General features: G+C 50.3%; 2 protein-coding genes and 1 long non-coding RNA gene across 3 annotated transcripts; 2 read left to right on the forward strand and 1 right to left on the reverse strand.

Annotated features, from left to right (window-relative positions):
* Window positions 1-541: 541 nt before the first annotated feature.
* Window positions 542-3,570, reverse strand: LOC309799784. Its single transcript, XR_014293340.1, has 6 exons — window positions 3,163-3,570; window positions 2,667-2,722; window positions 2,014-2,113; window positions 1,631-1,715; window positions 1,249-1,294; window positions 542-665 (listed from the first exon to the last, which is right to left on the reverse strand). It is a non-coding gene; the product is annotated as an uncharacterized lncRNA (long non-coding RNA).
* Window positions 3,571-9,991: 6,421 nt separating this feature from the next.
* Window positions 9,992-11,807, forward strand: RAB42 (RAB42, member RAS oncogene family; the record flags this gene model as incomplete). The annotated part of the gene is made up of 2 exons (XM_082612890.1): window positions 9,992-10,230; window positions 11,026-11,807. The coding sequence occupies 2 exons, from the start codon at window positions 9,992-9,994 to the stop codon at window positions 11,447-11,449; spliced, it is 663 nt and encodes a 220-aa protein (XP_082469016.1). The 3' UTR covers window positions 11,450-11,807.
* A 27-nt stretch (window positions 11,808-11,834) lies between these two features.
* LOC309799097 (ras-related protein Rab-39B-like) lies at window positions 11,835-18,797 on the forward strand (the record flags this gene model as incomplete). The annotated part of the gene is made up of 3 exons (XM_082612118.1): window positions 11,835-11,915; window positions 15,772-15,938; window positions 18,563-18,797. The coding sequence occupies 3 exons, from the start codon at window positions 11,835-11,837 to the stop codon at window positions 18,795-18,797; spliced, it is 483 nt and encodes a 160-aa protein (XP_082468244.1).
* Between the last annotated feature and the right edge of the window lie 601 nt (window positions 18,798-19,398).

The raw sequence follows: 19,398 nt of genomic DNA on the forward strand, positions 1-19,398 counted from the left end.
TCAGGTATTCCCTTCCCCCAACAAACTTGCTTCCAGTCTGGTGGCTAGGTAGAGTTCATTATTCAGACTGGGGAGGAAGTGGCCCACTGAGAGAGGTGTTGGGGCCAGCTTAATCTAGGCCAAAAGGCCTGCATTGTTTTAGGTAAAGCCTGTGCCATCTGTACCAAGCCCACCTGTTAGTAGATATTAACCTATTTATATACAGGAACTGGTAATTCAGAAAGGAGATCCCATTTAACTTACCACAAGGACCCTCCTGAAAAGCCTTACCTATAGCTTTGTGCTAGGAAACGGGTGGCGGGGTGGGCGGGAGTATACTGCCTTCAAAGATCATTACCAGTCCTGCACTCAGCGTGAATTCTCACTCAGCAAGAGTAATATAATTGCAATTATAGAACTGATCATTTTGTTCCTTTTGTTCCTTTCTGAGATCAACCTTTTCTTCAGAAATTGAGACTATAATTCATTCTGGGTCTTACGGGAGTATTTAAATAGGGAATAACCAACAATTTGAGGGACATAAAGAAAACTGACACAAACATACATCCAGGAATCTTTTATTGGTCACTTGTATGCCAGGTACCAGCATCAGAAAGAAAAAAAGGTGTTTCTACCTAAAAGAGCCCCATGTCTCTTCATTTGCCTCTTCCTGTAGTGTTTCTCTCCTGAAAAAGAAGTGTACACCAGTGTGTTAATAATGCCCCAATTAATCAATGCCACCCAGGTTTTCCTAAGGGCTGGTCTCAGTCCCATATCCGCATTTATCATCCATAGATGTCCACTCAGATTAGGTTTCATCCTGGACCAGTCACAGCCTGAAAAAATACCCTGAGCTAGAATAGAACCACTCTCCCAGGAGAGGGGTGGGTAAGACTCCAAGGTTACCAAAACCAATGAGCATGAGCTCAAGCCATTATTGCATTCACAGTAGTCAGCCCTCCCTGTAAAGACACAGGGCTGTCCCTTCTGCCACATTCTACTCTGCAGGTGTGTTCTTGGCATTTAACATAGGCAAATCTAGCAGACCAAGTCACACTGTAAACATTTATTTTTTGTCCTCCGGGTTATGAAGAGCCAACAAATACAGCACACAAGGCCAGATGTAAATGACATATTAAAAAGACCTTTACACACAGACCTGAGTAGCCTTATTATCTACTGGCTACACTGCTTAGGGTGATAACAGTGAAATACTAATGGAAGCTGCAAGGAAGTTGTGAGAAAGCTTCTGGCAGACATTCAACTCACCCAACTGTAGATCCACAATCACAGAAGAAAGCTTTACTGGTAACATCTTAGGAGGGAAAATAAAGAACACTCGATCAGGAGGCAAGAAAGCTATGGATAAATCCCTCCCAAATACAGAAACATCAGCAATCACTACACCAACTGCCCAGTTTCACATACAGCCTCCCTTTAAGCCTAAGATTATCCCATTTTACAGGGGAGGAGGCAACAAGTTCCAAGAGAATTCAACCTTGTTTGAAACTAGCCCACATGCTATATAAGCAGACACCATGAGCACAGCTTCAGTACTACTATTCCTCCTCTTACGACCACCAAGACCAAGGTTCAGATCTGATGGGAAAGGGAACCGGAGGGTCAGGCTGTCTTCAACATCCAACTTTACCTTATTCTAAAGCATGGCTCCAGCAACAAGCTGGTATTTTCAGATACTTCAGTATCAGGCACTGCCAGTAAAACCTGGGGGCAACCTGCAGAAAAAAAGTGTGGAAGCTCTAAATCAAAAAGTTGATCCATACACAGAAGTTGACTTTTTTGATGGAAACACATGGACTCAGGTGGAAGGCTTCAGAAGCCCAGGTCCTGAGGTACTATAGGAAAGGCGAGTGGCAGCTGCAGGTATTACGCTGACCTGTGCTGTCAAAGTCTCTCCAAGTTGCTCTTGCATGCAGTTGGAGATCCCATGGCCATAACAAGCCATAGCCCTTGGAAACATGCTGTACTGACCCACTAGGTAGCTCCCAAATTACGTCTCTACAGAAAACCTACCAGGTCCTGAGGCTGCTGTGTTCCATCACTGTCATTACCCAAGTCTTCACTCACCAGAAAGGTCAACTTCAGTCATCCTGGAATCTTCAATCTGGCACAGCTAAAAGGAGAACACAGTTGTCCTGAATGATCTTAATTGTTCCCTTCATTTGGTCTTCAGAACTACGGTTTTTGACTAGCGTTTGGTCCTAAGTACTGATGCCATAAGCTTTTCAGGGCAATGACCCAAAGCACGACCCAAGAGCTGCACCACCTGCCACAGGATTTTCCCAGTACAGATATCTAACCCACCCCCATCTATCCCTCCATGCTGGTTCTTGGCCTCTGCAAGCTACTTCTCAAAAACCTTATTCTGTTAACTCTGTATGCATGACCTCATCAGTGGAACATTTCTGCTGGCCTCTGGAAATGTGTCAACTCTAATAAAGGTCTCTGGCTATACCTGAGAAATGGCAGGTACAATGGGAGCTGTCTTTTCCTGAAATGTTGCAGATCAGTTACAGCAAACAGAACAGCGACCGTCAAGGAAAACTGTCACTCTGGGCTCCTTTTTGACCACAGCAGCTATGTGGAAGCAGCTGCAGCTTCGATAAGGGCCACAGGGTAATCCAGATCACAGGGCAGGCCCAACACTGTGCAGCCCTCAGACTCACCTAAATCCTGTGCATCAGGACTTATCACCAATTCATCTACTGGGACACTCTGGAGCCTAAAAAAAAGAGAACAAACATCCTATAGGTCCCAATCACCACTTTGTTTTACTATGTGCCAGTGTTTTGTCTCGTTTATCTTTACTGGACCATTTTATCATCCCCATTTTTTATAAGACTTAAGACAAGTTACTTGCCGAAAATTGTCTATCAATGGAAAAAGTGACAAAGCTGGGATTCAAAATAGTATCTGAATGACTAAAGCCCGTCCTCCAGAAAACCTTGTCCTTATACCCACCATGGTGACTTCCTTAACATGTGCTGTGCAGCCAGATAGTTTAGATGAAGGCACGGAAGTCACTTGCCCAAGATCACCGAGAAGCTAGCTGTCACAGGCATATTCAAGGTCTGGCTGACCCCATCACGTGGTCTCCCCCCAAATTAAGCCACTTCAGTCCCAGAACTGTCGTGCACCCGGCGGCCTGCCCGCGTTACTCACCCGTCACACCGGAGCACAAGGCCCTGTGGGCCGAGGCGGGAGCAGGGCGCGGCCCTCACAGGGTCCGGCTCCTTTCACTGCGCATGCGGCCAACGTGGCCTTCCGGACCTCGATCCGACCAGGTCGGCAGGCCAGGGTCCTCCGTGCTACGCTCAACATCCCGCAGCCTCAGGAAGCAGCTCCGGCGAGTGCGGCGCCCGTGGCGCCGAGGCTAAGGCCGGGTACGGCGGAGGATGGGCGTGGACCATAGCAGAGAACCCGAAGAACCAACTGAACAAGGACGCGATAACCGGGAAAAAGGGTAGCTGCGCGCCGAGAAGGGGTTTATATAGGCCCCGCCCCTCGCGGCCGCGCCTGACAGTTGGAGCTGCGCGCCGCGCGGACTGCTGGGAGTTGTAGTTCTTTCGCCGCCAGCGCGGGCCGCGCGTCTGGCTCCCAGCCCCAAGCGCGTGCGGGGCGAGACTCTTCTCACTCACATGGAGAAACCTTGTGGTTCCTTCCGGACCGGAAGAGGTTCCTCCACCTTCCTTAAGCATTCAGTGAATGTCCAATACCGGGGACTGGGCTCACAGATACCGCTGTGCCATCTGGAGTTCAGTCCGGGGAAGACCTTCAACATCGGGAAGTTAACCGTTAACCCTGTGAGCTGAGAAAGGGCTGCGTTCAGACCGCCGTGGGCACGTGGAGGAGCAGCGACTAAGTTGATTTCGGGGAGGAGCTCTGTGAGGTCTTCTCGGAGAGGGGTCTTGGGGAGGGCTTCCTTCCCAAAAGTAAGAGGCGACTGATTACAGTACTCATGAGATGAATGCATTATTTGTTCAAGCCTCATCTCTTCCGCTGATAGATAAAAAATTTTATTGAGTGCTTGCTAAGTACACTGTGCTCCATTATCTCAGCTAGTTTTCATTAACCCTGTGTGTGGGTATTATAATTATGCCTTTTTCACACATAAGGAAACTGAGGAATGGATCACACAGCTAGCAAGCGAGATAAGGACTGGAATGCGGAAGTCCACCTCAAACAGCACACTCATAATCACTGTGCCATGTGCACGTTTTGTCCATAGAATGAATAAGCGTCAATATAAAAACAAGTAGTAACTGTCAAGAATTAAGCACCTATTCTGTGCTTAATCTCTTCATCAGTTTTCATCCTTACATACACTTTAAAAAGTTTTTATCCTTACTTACACTTTAAGAAGTGTTACTATTATTCCCATTTTGTGGAGAAGGCGACAGACTGTATGAGGGTTAAGAAACTTTCTGATGACTTCCAAATGTGTTTCTTTAGCTCCGCTTTTCTTCTGAGCTCCAGACTTGATATCCTGCTGCTTCCGTGACATCTACACTTGGATGGCTATCTATTAATAGGCTTCTCAGAACACAGTCTTTCCTCCTCTAGACCTGCTTTTCCCCATCTCAGTAAGTCCTTAGGGTGACCCAGGACCCCTCTTCTTCTAACATCCCACTTCCAATGCATCAGCAAATCCTGCGTTCACCTTTAAGATGCGTCTGACTATTTCTGGACTTCCCTGGTGGTCCAGTGGTTAAGAATCCGCCTGCCAATGCAGAGGACACTGGTTTGGGAGGATCCCACATGCCGCGGAGCAACTAAGCCCGTGAGCCACAACTACTGAGCCAGCGTGCCACAACTACTGAAGCCCGCGTGCCTAGAGCCCGAGCTCCGAAACAAGTGAAGCCACTGAAATGAGAAGCCCGCGCACTGCAATGAAGAGTAGCCCCCGCTCACGGCAACTAGAGAAAGCCTGCGCACAGTAACAAAGACCCAACACAGCCATAAATAAATAAATAAATGGGAAAAAAATGAAACTGTAAGTCTCTAAAATAATGAGACTAAGGCTCATTTAGCTCTTATATTTAGATCTATGATACATTTTGAGTTAATTTATGTGTATCATGTGAGGTAGGAATCAAGGTTTGTTTGGTTTTTTATTTATTGCATATTGCCTATCTAATTGTTCCACCTTCAATTTTGTAAAAGATCATCTTTTTCCATCTAATTGCTTTGGCATCTTTGTTAAAAATCAGTTGACCATATGTGTAGGCCTGTTTCTGTATTCAGTACTATACTCTCCTGGTTACTGTAGCTTTTTACTTTGTTCTTCTTTTTCAAAATTGTTTTAGCTATTCAGTCCTTTGCATTTCCATATAAATTTTAGTATCAGCTGATTTAAATTTTTTTAAAAGCCTACTGGGATTTGATTTGTATTGCATTGAATCTATAGATTAATTTGGGAAGAATTGACATCTTAACCATATTGAATCTTCTGTACAGATGGCTAATAGGCACATGAAAATAAGCTCAACATTACTGATTATTAGAGAAATGCAAATCAAAATAAGGTATCACCTCACACCAATCAGAATGGCCATCATTAAAAAGTCTAAAAATAACAAATGCTAGAGAGGGTGTGGAGAAAAGGGAAACTCCTACAGTGTTGGTGGGAATATAAGTTGGTGCAGCCACCATGGAAAACAGTATAGAGGTTCCTTAAAAAACTAGAGTTGCCACATGATCCAGCAATCCCACTCCTGGGCATATATCCAGAGAAAACTGTAATTTGAAAAGACACATGCACCCAATGTTCATAGGAGCACTATTTACAGTAGCCAAGACATGGAAGCAAGCTAAATGTCCATCAACAGATGAATGGATAAAGAAGATGTGGTCCAGGGACTTCCCTGGTGGCACAGTGGTTAAGAATCCGCCTGCCAATGCCGGGGACACAGGTTCGATCCCTGGTCTGGGAAGATCCCACATGCCGTGGAGCAACTAAGCCATGCGTCACAACTACTGAGCCTGCACTCTAGAGCCCTCAAGCCACAGTTTCTGAGCCCATGTGCTGCAACTACTGAAGCCCACGCACCTAGAGCCCGTGCTCCACAACAAGAGAAGCCACCACAATAAGCCGCGATTGCAACGAAGAGTAGCCCCAGCTCGCCGCAACTAGAGAAAACCTGCACACAGCCGAAATTAATTAATTAATTTTTAAAAAACTAAAAAAAAAGATGTCCATATATACAATGGAATACTACTCAGCCATAAAGAATAAAATACTGCCATTGTGCAGTTTATTATGTATCAATTATATAATAAAGATGTAAAAAAAGAAAAAAGTAAGGAAGAGAAAATTCAGATCATGTAATTCACCTGTCCCCAAATCACTGACTTCTTAACACATTTGGAATAAAAGTTGAAGTCCCCATTATGGCCTCTGAAGTCCCCATTATGGCCTCTGAAGCCACAGATGATTGTGCTCATTGCTCACCACTTGCTCCGCATTCATTCAGCTCCCTCTCTCTGGCCTCTGTGCTCTTGGAGCATCCCTTGCCTGCTCCAACCTCAGGGCCTTCACTCTTGCTGTTCTTCCTGCCTGGATCTGTCCTCCCTGTATATCACAGACAACCACGCTGCTCACTCCCTGTCTTCCCCTGGTTTTCTGTTCAAATGTCACCTCCTCGGACCACCCTATTTTTTTTTGAAGATTTTTTTTTAATGTGGACCATTTTTGAAGTCTTTATTGAACTGGTTACAATATTGCTTCTGTTTTATGATTTGGGTTTTTTTTTTTTTCGCTGCAAGCACTGTGGGATCTTATCTCCCCAACCAGGGATCAAACCTGTGCCCCCTACATTGGAAGGCAAAGTCTTAACCACTGGACCACGAGGGAAATCCCCGGACCACCCTATTTTGATATAGCACCCTGCCACCCTTCAAGCTATGGCTTGTTACTTATAACACTTATTGCTCCCTGTCATCACATTTTATATGAGTTTATTTTCTGTCTTCCCCATTACAAGTGAGCTCTCCAAGAAAAGGAATTGTGGTTTTTTTTCCCACTACTGTATAAGTGCCAAATATATAAAAGATGGCCAGCACTTATTGAAATAATTACTAAGTGAATGAATTAATGAATGAATAAAACTTGGCCAAGGCCACATAGCTAGTAAGCATCATTTGGAACTAAAACTAAGATCTGTCTAATGCAAATGTGCACCTGCTACGATACACAGTAACCCCAGAACTACCCTATGAGGTGGGTGCCATGATTTACCTCACTTAGCAGAAGGGGAAGCAGGGTTGGAGAAGGGAAATGACTTGCCCCCTGCGTCACATAGGGAGTTCATGGCAAAGTCAGCTGACATCTGGATTCCAGCACCAGGTGCAGTCAGGGACAGGCACATGACCCCAGCCCACAGCAGGAACGTCTAGGAGAGGAAGTTCAAGGAGTCGTATGCTGACAGTGCACTGTGCCCACATGCTGACTGCAAAGGCTTCTGGGACGTCTGGGTTCAAACTGCCTTTCAAGCTGTTTCATGCCTCTGCCTTTGCCCAGCTGCCCCAGCATGGAGTGTGCTTCCTCCCTGACCTCCCCGGCTCCCACTTGTTCTTGGAGACCCAACTTCAGCTTCACTTTCTCCAAGAGGTCTTCTCTGACCCCGTAGCTCCCTCAGTCCAGCTCTGTTGTGGTATTTGAATGAATAAATGAGTGAATGAATGAACAAATAGCATTTATCCACCTTTATTCATTCATTCATTCAACCATAAATATTTACCAAGTTCTACTTTGTGCCAAGCACTGAGGATACAGCCACTGGTCCTTGTCCTCAAGAGTCCTGAGCCTAGAAGGGAGACAGACATCACAGTGGACAAAAGGGCCTGTGACCTCACTGGCCAGTGAAGTAGGGGTTAGTTACCCTTTGACGAGCAGAAGGGGAGTGTTCCTGGCAGAGGGCTGAGAAGAGGCAACATGTTCAGCATGGCTGGAGCCCCAGTGGTGGGTAAAGAAAGGCGGAGGTGGAATGGGAGGAGGAAGATCTGCACAGCCCTGATGCAAAAACCGTTTTTCCAGCTGAACAGAGCAAGGTGATAAGAACATCCCGATGGAAGAATCAGTGGGGCAGGTGGGAGTGGGGCAGACCCTCCTGGTTTGGGCGGAGATGGCAGGGCGGGTTCCTTCCCCAATACACATACCCTAGCTGATGCCCCCCCCCTCCTGGAGGTGGAGGCAAGCAGAGACTTGGGACCCTTCAGGCTAGTGCAGGTGACCAAAAGCCAGGATTACTAGGAGATCTAACAAAATGGCTTCTCACGGATGTGTTTAGAGTTAGCCACAAGAAAACCTGGGCCTTCCCAGGTCCCCAAACTGTCCAGCCAGAAACAGACTTGGCAGCTAGTCTGTCTTCCATGCTGAGTGGTCTTGAGCTGGTTACTTAACTTCTCTGAGCCTCAGTTTTCTCATCTGTAAAAAACACTGGGCAGGGGGGCTTCCCTGGTGGCACAGTGGTTGAGAGTCCACCGGCTGATGCAGGGGACACGGGTTCATGCCCCGGTCTGGGAAGATCCCATATGCCGCAGAACACTGGGCAGGGACTTCCCTGGTGGTCCAGTAGTTAAGAATCCACCTTCCAACGCAGGGGACATGGGTTCAATCCCTGGTCGGGGAATTAAGATCCCACATGCCGCGGGCAACTAAGCCTGCACACTCTAGAGCCGGTGCACTGCAACTAGAGAGAAGCCCGCGTGCCACAACGGAGACCCAGTGCAGCCAAATAAATAATAAATAAATAAATATTGAACAACAACAGCAACACGGGACACTAACACCTGCTCACAAGGTTGTGCAAGGAGGAAATGTGATGATACGATGGTTTGCGTTAGTGAAAACTGCTTCCACTGCCAATTTGCCACAACAAGTTAAACTGGTAACATCCACCCACAGTGGGATAGTGGGATTAAACCAACAGACAAGCTGTTTGGGACCAACCAGAACTCCAGCCTTTATGTCCTGGGTGTCAAGAAGGCCAGACTGGAAAGAGTGGAGTACACCTTGAAGGCAGACGTACCTGCTTTACCCTTGCCCCTAATCCAAGTGGGACCTGACCACTCAGCCCTGGTCCTTTGGGAACTTGCTTTGCGGTCCCCTTTTGTGACATCAAGGGGTCATGAAGAGTGAGACAAATCTGGATGTGAGGCCCGGCCCTACTGTGACCTGAGACGAGCCACATATCTGAGCTTCAGTCTCCTCAGCTCTAAAATGAGCACACTCCGGCCTTCTCAAAGGGTTGCTGTCCCAGAGCATAAGGAACTGACCATCTCACCTCATTAATGCTAGCTGTCCAGTCCACAAGCAAACTGCACTCCCTCTGGAATTGCAGTGGTCTGTCTGCTGCCTGTGTGCAAGTCCCTCTCTGGGCCCTGGGGCCCTGCACAGGCAGGAGGGGAGGAAGCAGTGGGTGCTGTTGAACACTGACCCTGAACACTGAACGGGAGGCCCCAGGCCAGGGCCAGTGGGGCTCCAGGAAAGGGGCACCTGGGGGGGGGGGAAAGAGCACCTATAAACCAACTTTCTCCAGGGGTTTCTTCGGGTCCAGCAGCAGCAGGGGCCTGGCTGGGGGACTAATAGAGAGTGGGGCTGCAGAGAGAAGCCACCCAACGGATGAATGCAGTGGACGCTCTGGCGCTGTGGCCAGTGCACGTTTGGTTATCGGTCCTCCCTAGTCCTTCTCCCCATATTATCTAGGTTAATCTCTTCATCCTTGAAGTAAGAGTTTTCATCTCCATTTTCCAGAGGAGGAAACTGAGGCTCGGAGCAAGGAAGTGACTTGTCCAGGTGTTTCCACCGGGCCCGGTGGTTTCCTCGGGGTCCGGCCCCACCCCACCCCCGGGTGCTGAAGACGTCCCAGGTTCTCCAGTCCCTGGTCTGGGTGGCTCAGCGGCCGCCCTGAGGCGGGGGCGGGGCCCTGCGACTGGGCGGGGGCGGGGCCGCATAGTTGGTGGCTGGGCCCCGGGAGGCCAGACGCCCGACATGGAGGCGGGGGGCTGCCGCTACCAGTTTCGGATCGCGCTGCTGGGGGACGCGGCCGTGGGCAAGACGTCGCTGCTGCGGCGCTACGTGGCGGGCGCGCCCGGGATCCCGGAACCCGAGCCGGAGCTCGAGTCGGTGCCCACGGTGGGCGTCGAGTTCTACAGCCGCACTCTGCAGCTGCCGGCCGGGCCGCGCGTGAAGCTGCAGCTCTGGGACACGGCGGGCCAAGAGCGCTTCAGGTGCGCGGTGGGTGGGAGGTGGGGCGGGGAGGGACGAGAAGGGGCTGGCGTGAGGGGCCTCTGGCTGGGGCGGGGTCAGTCCTGGTCCACCTGGGCATGGGGATCCTTCAGAGGGGTCAGCCTCAGTGGCCCAAGTAGAGATCTGGGGGTCTCTGCCCTGGGCCTGGGTCCTTCACTCTTGAGTCCTTCATCCTACACATAACAGCAGGTTGGGACTTCCCTGGCGGTCCAGTAGTTAAGAATCCGCCTTCCAACGCAGGGGTCACGGGTTCGATCCCTGGTGGGGGAACTAAGATCCCACATGACTCCTGGCGCGGCCAAACAAACCAAAAAAAACAAAAAACAAACAAACAGAAATAAAGACCTGGCGCCCGCCCTAGAGGGATGTTCGATATTGAAACTTGGAAGCATGAATGACCTGGGTGCCGAGAGAGCCCACAGGAGGGCAGAGAGGGAGGTGTAAAGGAGATGTGAAAGGAAGAGAGATTCATGTTGGCCATGAAGGATGTGTAGGAGTTTGCCAGGCAGAGAGTGGGGAAAAAAAGACCTGCGATCAGGAAAACATGAGGCTTCCTCCAGGAATGGAGGAGTGGTCAGGAGTGTATGGGAATCAAACTGCTGACTAACTGGGGAGCACACAGTCACTTGGGAGAGACAGACACGGGGAAAGAGAAGCACAGGGCAGTGTGAAATGAGCTTTGGGGGTATGAGGCAGTCAGTGTATGGAGGGCGTGGTTCTGCATCGGGTGTCTTGAAGGTATAAGCCTCTCCCAACTTACTCCCTCCCGCCGTCAGGTGCATCACCAGGTCCTTTTACCGGAATTTGGTGGGTGTCCTGCTGGTCTTTGATGTGACAAACAGGAAGTCCTTTGAACACATCCAAGACTGGCACCAGGAGGTCATGGCCACTCAGGGCCCTGACAAGGCGATCTTCCTGCTGGTTGGCCACAAGAGTGACCTGCAGAACACCCGCTGTGTCTCGGCCCAGGAGGCAGGGGAGCTGGCTGCTTCCCTGGGCATAGCCTTCGTGGAGACCTCCGCCAAAAATAACTGCAACGTGGACCTGGCCTTCAACACCCTCACTGATGCCATCCAGCAGGCCCTGCAGCAGGGGGACATCAAACTGGAGGAAGACTGGGGGGGTGTCCGGCTCATCCAGAACACCCAAATCCCCAGGCCCCCCAGCAGCACACAGTACTCGGGCCCATGCAAGTGTTGACTCTGGGAGGGAAAGGGTTAAAGCAGTGTGGACCTCATAAGTGCTGGTGAGATGGGGAGTGTTAGTATTTCTCTGGAGGGCATATGGCAGAATCTATCCTGAGAGTTAATATAAACACTATCCTGGTACAGTCTTGTCTCCTGGATTTGGGGGTCTCAAGAGCTCAGCCCCTTTCTACTAGAAAGATCTAAGAGGCCAGGTGTGCAGCTTCCTGTCCTTGAGCCTGTTTCCTCCATGGTCAGAGGAACTCATAGAAGACCCCACCTCACAGGGGGTCGTGGGCACGAATGAGATAATGAATGGGCTACGCTCAGCCAGAGCCTCCCACACAATGAGAATCGAATGACAAGAACTGTCATCACCGCTCTTTCCCCCCTTGGCCGGGATGTGGCCATTTCTGGCAGCATCCCTGGGCTCGGATGCTGAACCACTCAGCGTTTGGACGCTGCTGCACAGGCAAGGACAGGTGCGGGGAATTTCAGGCTGAGCCAGCCTTGGAGCCTCCTTATGTCCTCAGGTTTGGATGAGAAAGTGTGCCCTCAAACCCAGGTTGCTACCCAGTGCCCCTACTCCAAAGCCAGGGACTGGATCTGGATCTGAGAGGCAGGGATGAATATGAACAGCTCATCTGTTGGGCACATGGTGGACACTGTGATTAGCCACCAAGATCTCCCTTCAGGGCTGAAGAACCCATAGCCTCCTCCCCACTGCACCTCCCAGCTGCTGGGAGTGCTGCCTGGTGGTGGAGCTCAGTTTAATCTCTCTGGGAACTGCCCACCATCCGGGGCAGCCCACAATCCAGCGTCAATCTATTGGGTCTATTGGGGGACAGAGGCACTATTCAAAGGCCTGGCCCTCTTGTCTCAACTCTAGACAACTCTGAAGGAAAAACCCAGCTTCATCACCCTCTGTGGGGTCACTTGAGGCCACTGTTACGACAACATCACAGCTAAATTCTCGTGCTCAATCCTTTCTTCCCTTCCTCCCCTCAAGAATCCCCTCGTAAAAGTCTGCACACTGAGTTCCCGCTCAGAATCTGCCTCCTGGGGAACTTAAGCTGCAGCAGAAACTGCTAGGCACAAAATGTCCAGCAGCAATGCAGGAAGGCTTTATGGAAGGAAGGATCTCAGCAGGTGTAGAGGGGGTATCTTGGGGGTGTCATTGTGCCAGCGGGCATGGGCAGGGCATGGGCAGTTGCCACAGCAAAAAGAGCACAACCACTTAACTCACTTTGCGACCCGGGGCCAGTTACTCCACCTTCTTGAGTCTCAGATTCCCACTCAGTAACCGGTGTCTGCCTCCTCTTTTTAAAGCATCACTCATCCTTCTGACAGTCTTGCAAGGTCTGCTCGATTATCCTCATTTCGCAGATGAGAAAGCTTGGGCCAAGAGAGGGAAATGATTTGCTTTAGAGTACTTTATCATTCCTTCAAAAATGCTTTAAGGGCTTCCCTGGTGGCGCAGTGGTTGAGAGTCCACCTGCCGATGCAGGGGACACGGGTTCGTGCCCCGGTCTGGGAAGATCCCACATGCCGCGGAGCGGCTGGGCCCGTGAGCCATGGCCGCTGAGCCTGCACGTCCGGAGCCTGTGCTCCGCAACGGGAGAGGCCACAGCAGTGAGAGGCCCGCGTACTGAAAAAAAAGAAAAAAGAAAAAAATGCCCTCCTGAGGGCTGCCCACTGTTCAGAAGCAGGCGCCCTCTCTCCTGGGAGCAGGCCCCGCACCCAGTTTGCCATCACCGTCATGGTTCAGGCCCCGCGGTCTTTAGTGTAGATTGTGCCACCCCTCTTGAGGGTCTCAGGCCTGTAGGGTGTGATTTAGCATCCACATTGCCCCAGGGGATCTTTTTAAAATACAGATTTGACCTGCCTGCCCCCCTCCTAGAATCCTTCCCTGGCTCCCCATGCCCACGGGGTAAAATCCAAACCCTTTCCCCCCAGTCCAATCTGATCTGGTCCTACAGCATCTCCACACACTTTGCCCAGGTTCCCAACCACCTGCAGCCCTGGGCTTTGCACATGCTGTTTCCTTTTCAGGGAAGGCCCCAACACTTTCCCCTCTCCCTGTATTATCTGATCTGCCTGCAACACTCAGAAAAATATCACCTCCTAACCATCGCATTATCCCAGCTGCCAAAAACAGGGCAAGTTTTGCGGTCAAAACTGGTTTTGAATCTCAGCTCTACTATGTACAGTTGTGGGACCCTGTGGAACTCACTTTATCTCTGTAAGCCTCAGTGGACTCATCTGTAAGTTGGGGATAATAATACCTAACTCAAAGGTTTTAGAAAGGATTAGATGACAAATCAAAGGCAGTACTTGTCACACCCTTGTCACACACAGGAATTCACAAGATGGAAGTCCCCTTCTTCCCCTGAGGGTTTTACTATTAATCACTTTTAGGGAATAGAGACTACCAAAGTACACACTTTGGGGAAATAACAAGGATTCCAGACTCTAACAAAGCTCTTAAAAGATCCTGACCCCCTTCCAGAGATATGGGCTGGGCTCTGCTTTCTTACCAAGAGTGGAGTTCCAGAATCGTCCCTTCAGGTCTATCCCCAGGTTATTCTGAGCAAGCAAAGCTAGCTCTCCAAGGCAGCACCCTGGCCAAATCCTCCAACCATAGCAGCATGGACAAGGTCAGGCTACCTGGCCTCCAAGGCTTTCCATAGGCTGCTTCCTCAGCCTGAAAACCTTGCAACCCAGGCTTGAATCCATCTCCTTTGCCCTTTAGAAGGAACAGAGCCAAAAGTCTGCCACCCATGGGACCCTTTCGGACAACCTTGCCTGCTCTGGGAGCCACTGAAACCTAGTGGAGGAAGAGGGAAGACCCATCCTACCCACACTGCACAGGCTGGAACGGAAGCAATCTAGGTGGGAACCCAGATCTATCCTCTGCCTCTGAGCCTCAGTCTCTTCATGGTAAAATAAGAATGAGTCCTACCTCACAGGTTTGTTAGAGGATTAAATATGACAACGTGTGTTAAGTGCCTAATAAATGTTAAGTTCCTTCTGCCGACAAGCCCCCTCTGTGTCTTTCATGTGCCCTTTCCGTGCCTGGAATGACCTTCCTCCATATCTGTCAAAACTCTGTTCACCCTTCAAGGCTTAGTCCAGCCTAACATATCAGTTCCTTCTCTGAGCCTTCAGGGCACTAACTTGAGTTGGCTCTCTTTGCGGATTTCAGGCACTGTTGTACCTTTTTGCCCCACTAGAGGGTAGCTCTTCAAGGCCAGGGCTGATTCCCTTGGGGAGGCTGCCTTGGGCAGGGGAACACAGGGCTTTTTAATACCATTAGGGAAAATTTAAAACATAACGAAGAGTAAAGAAACTAACGCAGATGTAGAGAACGGACGTGTGGACACCGGGGGTGGGGTGTGGGGGGGGAAGGGTAGAGTGGGATGAACTGGGAGATTAGGCTTGACATAAATACGCTACCACGTGTAAAATAGCTAGCTAGTGGGAACCTGCTGTATAGCACAGGGAACTCAGCTTGGTGCTCTGTGATGACCTAGATGGGTGGGATGGGCGGGTGAGGGAGGTCCAAGAGTGAGGAGATATATGTATACATATAGCCGATTCACTTCACTGTACAGCAGAAACTAACACAACATTGTAAAGCAATTATACTCCAATTAAAAAAAAAAACTAGTATAAAGTAGCCTGAAGAACTTCTTGTACTCATAACTCAGCTTCAATAAATACCAGCAGGAATGGCCAATCTTGTTTCACTCTCCCTTCTCTTTATGAATGTTATTCTTAGGATCCTGGCCCTGGAGGGGGAACTGGTGCTTGGTCTGTGGTTGACAGGTGTGGGAGGATTTCTCTAGGGCCCCTGGCTGGGACATGTCCCATGGAAGTCCCAGTGTTGGGAGAGGCAAGCCTCACACTGCACAGCCCTCCCTCCTGTAGGTACAGACCTAGGGCTGGGACTCAGGCCAGCAGAGAGAAGGAAGGACATCCTCGCATATGGGGGCTGTGGCCTGCCACCCACGGTCTTTTGAGCTACACCTGGGGACCTCTCAGGATCGGTATAGGACCAGGGCCTCTATTTTGGGGAAGTCCTGCTTCTGTCTTGAAGGGACTCAGTTCTGCATGGTGGTTTCAAATGGCACTCTGTCCCAGAGGCTTCACTAAGCCTGGGTCTGGGCATATCCTGGGGAGCCTAGACCCAAAAAGCCCCTGATTGCCTTTGGGTTCTGGCTCTACGTCTCTCACTGCAAGTCTGAGCCAGCCCCAGACCACGTGGTTTATGCTTCGGTTCTGGGCTCACTTCTCCTCCTGGCTGGTCTCCTGCACCATATGGATCCTCTCTGGCAGTACCAGTTCCACATCCTCCTCCTAGGAGACCCAAATGTGGACAAACCATCCTTGCTGAGACACTACGTGGAGGGCATCTTTGTCGAGGGCGTCGCCCAGGCAGTGGCGGTGGACTTCTCAGTGCCCTTCATGGAGGCAGAGCCTGGGGGTCCAGCTGGCCAGGAAAGGTCACCACCCACCCCTGAGGGGGAGAGCCCACCCATCAGGAAGAGAAGGGGCATTGGTGGCCATGACAAAGATGAACTCTGGACCAAGAGCACAGGTCTGAGTCCTGGCCTACCCTGTGACCACGGGCAGGCCACATGATCTCTCCAGACCTCGATATCCTTACCTGTAAAATAAGAGGCTACACTGGGTGACCCCGGGGGCCTTTCCTAACTACAGGGAACTGTGAGAGCTTAGTCCAGCTCTGTCCTCCTCCTCCCTGCTTCACCTCATGCAAGAGGGACCCTCTCCAGAATGGCTTCCTCATCCCAGATGGCTTCTTCTGTGTCCTCAAAACTCACCCCTGCTTTTGTGACCACCTCCTACACCTGCCTTTTGGTTCATTCTTTCTCAGGAAAACCTCAAGCCTTATTCCTTTACCTTTAGTCCAAATTAACTGCAGCCAACTTCTTGGCTGGTCCCCCTCCTGCCTGCTTCCAATTCCACTGGCAGCCAGAGCAAGGTTTTTAACATGTAGATATAATCACGTCAATCCTCCGTCTAAAACTTTACTGGCTCCCCATTACCTGTGCAGTGGTTTTCAAACGTTTTGTTTATATGCCTGCTTTTAGCATCAGAATCTTGTCAGATGGGATCTTTCTCACAGCCCTGAAATCCTCCAGAATTAAAAGAGACATTGCTGAGGCTGAAGAGAGGTGGGAAGCCCAGAGCCAGCCTGCTGGGCCTCCCACACTATGTACCACCTCCCCCCGCAAGACACACACATGGCGGCCTCCAAAGCATGAGCACTGGACCCCCCATCACTAGGCCTGAGGGCTGTCCACCCCCAAGCTTACTCTGCTCATCTCTGGCCATTCTCTCCTCATGTGGCACCTTGTGCTTTAGCCACAGTGATGCAGTGACTTCTTTACACCTCTGGACCTTTGCATGCACTGTCACTCCCACCTCTGTCCCCACAGGACTTGGTGAGATAGTTTAGAGCACAGTTAAGAGTGCAGGTTCTGGAGTCAGAGGGGCTTGGTTGAAATCTCAGCACCATCACTACTACCTGTGTGAACTTTTTTTTAAACAAAGACAACTTTTTCTTTTTTAAAATTAATTAATTAATTTATTTTTGGCTGCGTTGGGTCTCCGTTGCTGCGTGCGGGCTTTCTCTATAGTTGTGGTGAGTGAGGTCTACTCTTTGTTGCGGTGCGCGGGCTTCTCATTGCGGTGGCTTCTCTTGTTGCAGAGCACGGGCTCTAGGTGCGCAGGCTTCAGTAGTTGTGGCACGTGGGCTCAGTAGTTGTGGTGCACGGGCTTAGTTGCTCCATGGCATGTGGGATCTTCCCGGACCAGGGCTCGAACAGGAAAGAATCCACCTGCCTGGCTGGCAGGCAGATTCTTAACCACTGCGCCACCAGGGAAGTCCTACCTGTGTGATCTTGAGTAAATTACTTAAACTCTAAATTTTAGTTTCCTCATTGGAAAATGGGATTAAATGAGATATTGCAAACAAAGTGCTTGACAAACACTTGTTTCTTCAGGTCTGTTGGGAAAACAAGCTTATCCACAGAAGGTGCTTAGCATAAAACATGGCACCTAATAAGCACTCTTACCAAGACCCTCCCAACACTGGAGCGCACGAATTCACCAGCCCTGCCACCCCTTGGGCTCCTCAGCATGTATTAAGTCCCACATGTGCTCAGACTGTGCTGGGCTCTGGGAATCAGGTGGGCCTGGTTACTTAGCAAGGTAGAGGGCGTTGTGCCCAGGATGAGGGGCTGAGCTGCCCCGGGCACTGAGTCAGAAGACTCCCCACAAATCACCAGGTGACACCCGCTCTCCAGTACCCCCACCTCCAGTAACCACTTAAACAGCTGTCGGATTTCTCCCTTCTCTCCATTTCATCACAAATACCTCAGTCCAGTAAACAACCTTCTCAGGAACCTCTGCTTCCACAAATGCCCTCTTCCCCCTCCACTGTCTGGCCAGAGTGAGCTTTTCAAAACATCAACCTGACCGATCATGCTTCTGCTTAAAACCCTTCAATGGCTCCTGCTACTTTTGGGAAAGGCCACTCTTTGCTGGGGCCTACGAAAGACTCTGCAGGACCTGGCCCATCTTGCCTCATCACACAGCATCGGGGCTGGCATATGTGCAGCTCTCTCTCCTTGAAAGTGATCCCCACGCCTTCCCCTGGGTTCCTCAAATTACAGCTCTACAGCTCAGACGCCCTCCCCAGCCCGGGGAGTCTCTTCTTTGCAGCCCTGGTCATGGAAGCAGTTTTCCTTTCACTCAGTGGCAGGTCGCTCCCTGTTTTCATTCATCATTGCAGGCCATGCCTGGCATGGGCAGGGGCAGAGCTTATGAATACTCGCTGAATGAACAAGCCTCTCAGTATACATACAGGACAAGAGGACTAGCTGGATGAAGCCATTCACCTGTCACGCAGCTGGTCAAGAACTGAGGTCTTCTGACTCTACCTAGCTCTTTCCATTAAACTGCCCTGATTTCCGTCCCCTTCTGTCCTCAGTGGAGGATTCAAAACTAATTCTGGATTCCTTCCTGGCTGCCGAGGCCAATGACTCGCTCCTACTGCAGGAACTTAGCAGGAGGCCTTTTGCGGCTTGGTAATCACCAACAGAACGTCATTTGAGAGCGTCCCCCAGCGGCATCGGGAGGTTCTGGAGAAAGCAAAACCCTCCAACATCCTCTTCCTGGTGGTAGGCCACAAGAGTGACCTGGTGGTTGAGGGAGAGGTGATGCCGGTGGGAGGGGAGAAGCGGGCTGCCTCTTGGGGCGCTCACTACGTTGAGAGCTCAGCCGAAAGCAAGGGTGACATCAGCACAGCTTTCAAGCTGCTCACTCAAGAGATCTAAGAGCTGTGAAGAGAGGGGTCATGGAGCCAAACCCAGGGTGGGAGTGAAAAGCAGGGTCCCACCACAGACCAAACCTCAGGAGGCAGAGGCCCAAAGCACGGCAAGGTGGATGTATCCATGCTGGTGGCCCCTGGGTGGAACAGCTACACTCCCTGAAGCCCACGGAACCCTCACAATCCACAAGGGCTCTGCCAGGAACATAACAGGATGATGCTAGGTGCCACTGAAGGTCATGACCCTGAGGTCTCAAGGGGCCTGGTTTCCTCTGCACGATGGTAAAAATACTAGGATCAGGGACACCAACAACTAAGAACAGAGAGAAACTTGCACAGAAAGGCCTTTCCCCAAGTCTACTGCCATCCTTTCTTAGAGTCAAGGATGAACTCCCGAAGTTCCAGAAGAGCAGGTCAAAAAAGGATTTCCCCAAATCAGGATGCCTCTTCAGGTTGGCGCTCATGAGAGAAGGTCATCCTGCTCAATTCTTATGGCAGACAATCTGGACTAAAAGTCCTACTGATGGTAAGGCCTTCCTTGGAGTAAAATAATGGAAAAGTTCCTGGGTTTTTTCCTCCATCACAGAAATGAATAATGGTGCTGCCAT

This window comes from Mesoplodon mirus (assembly GCF_964341445.2).
Source record: "Mesoplodon mirus genome assembly, chromosome: 3".
NCBI classification, from domain to species: Eukaryota; Metazoa; Chordata; class Mammalia; order Artiodactyla; family Ziphiidae; genus Mesoplodon; species Mesoplodon mirus.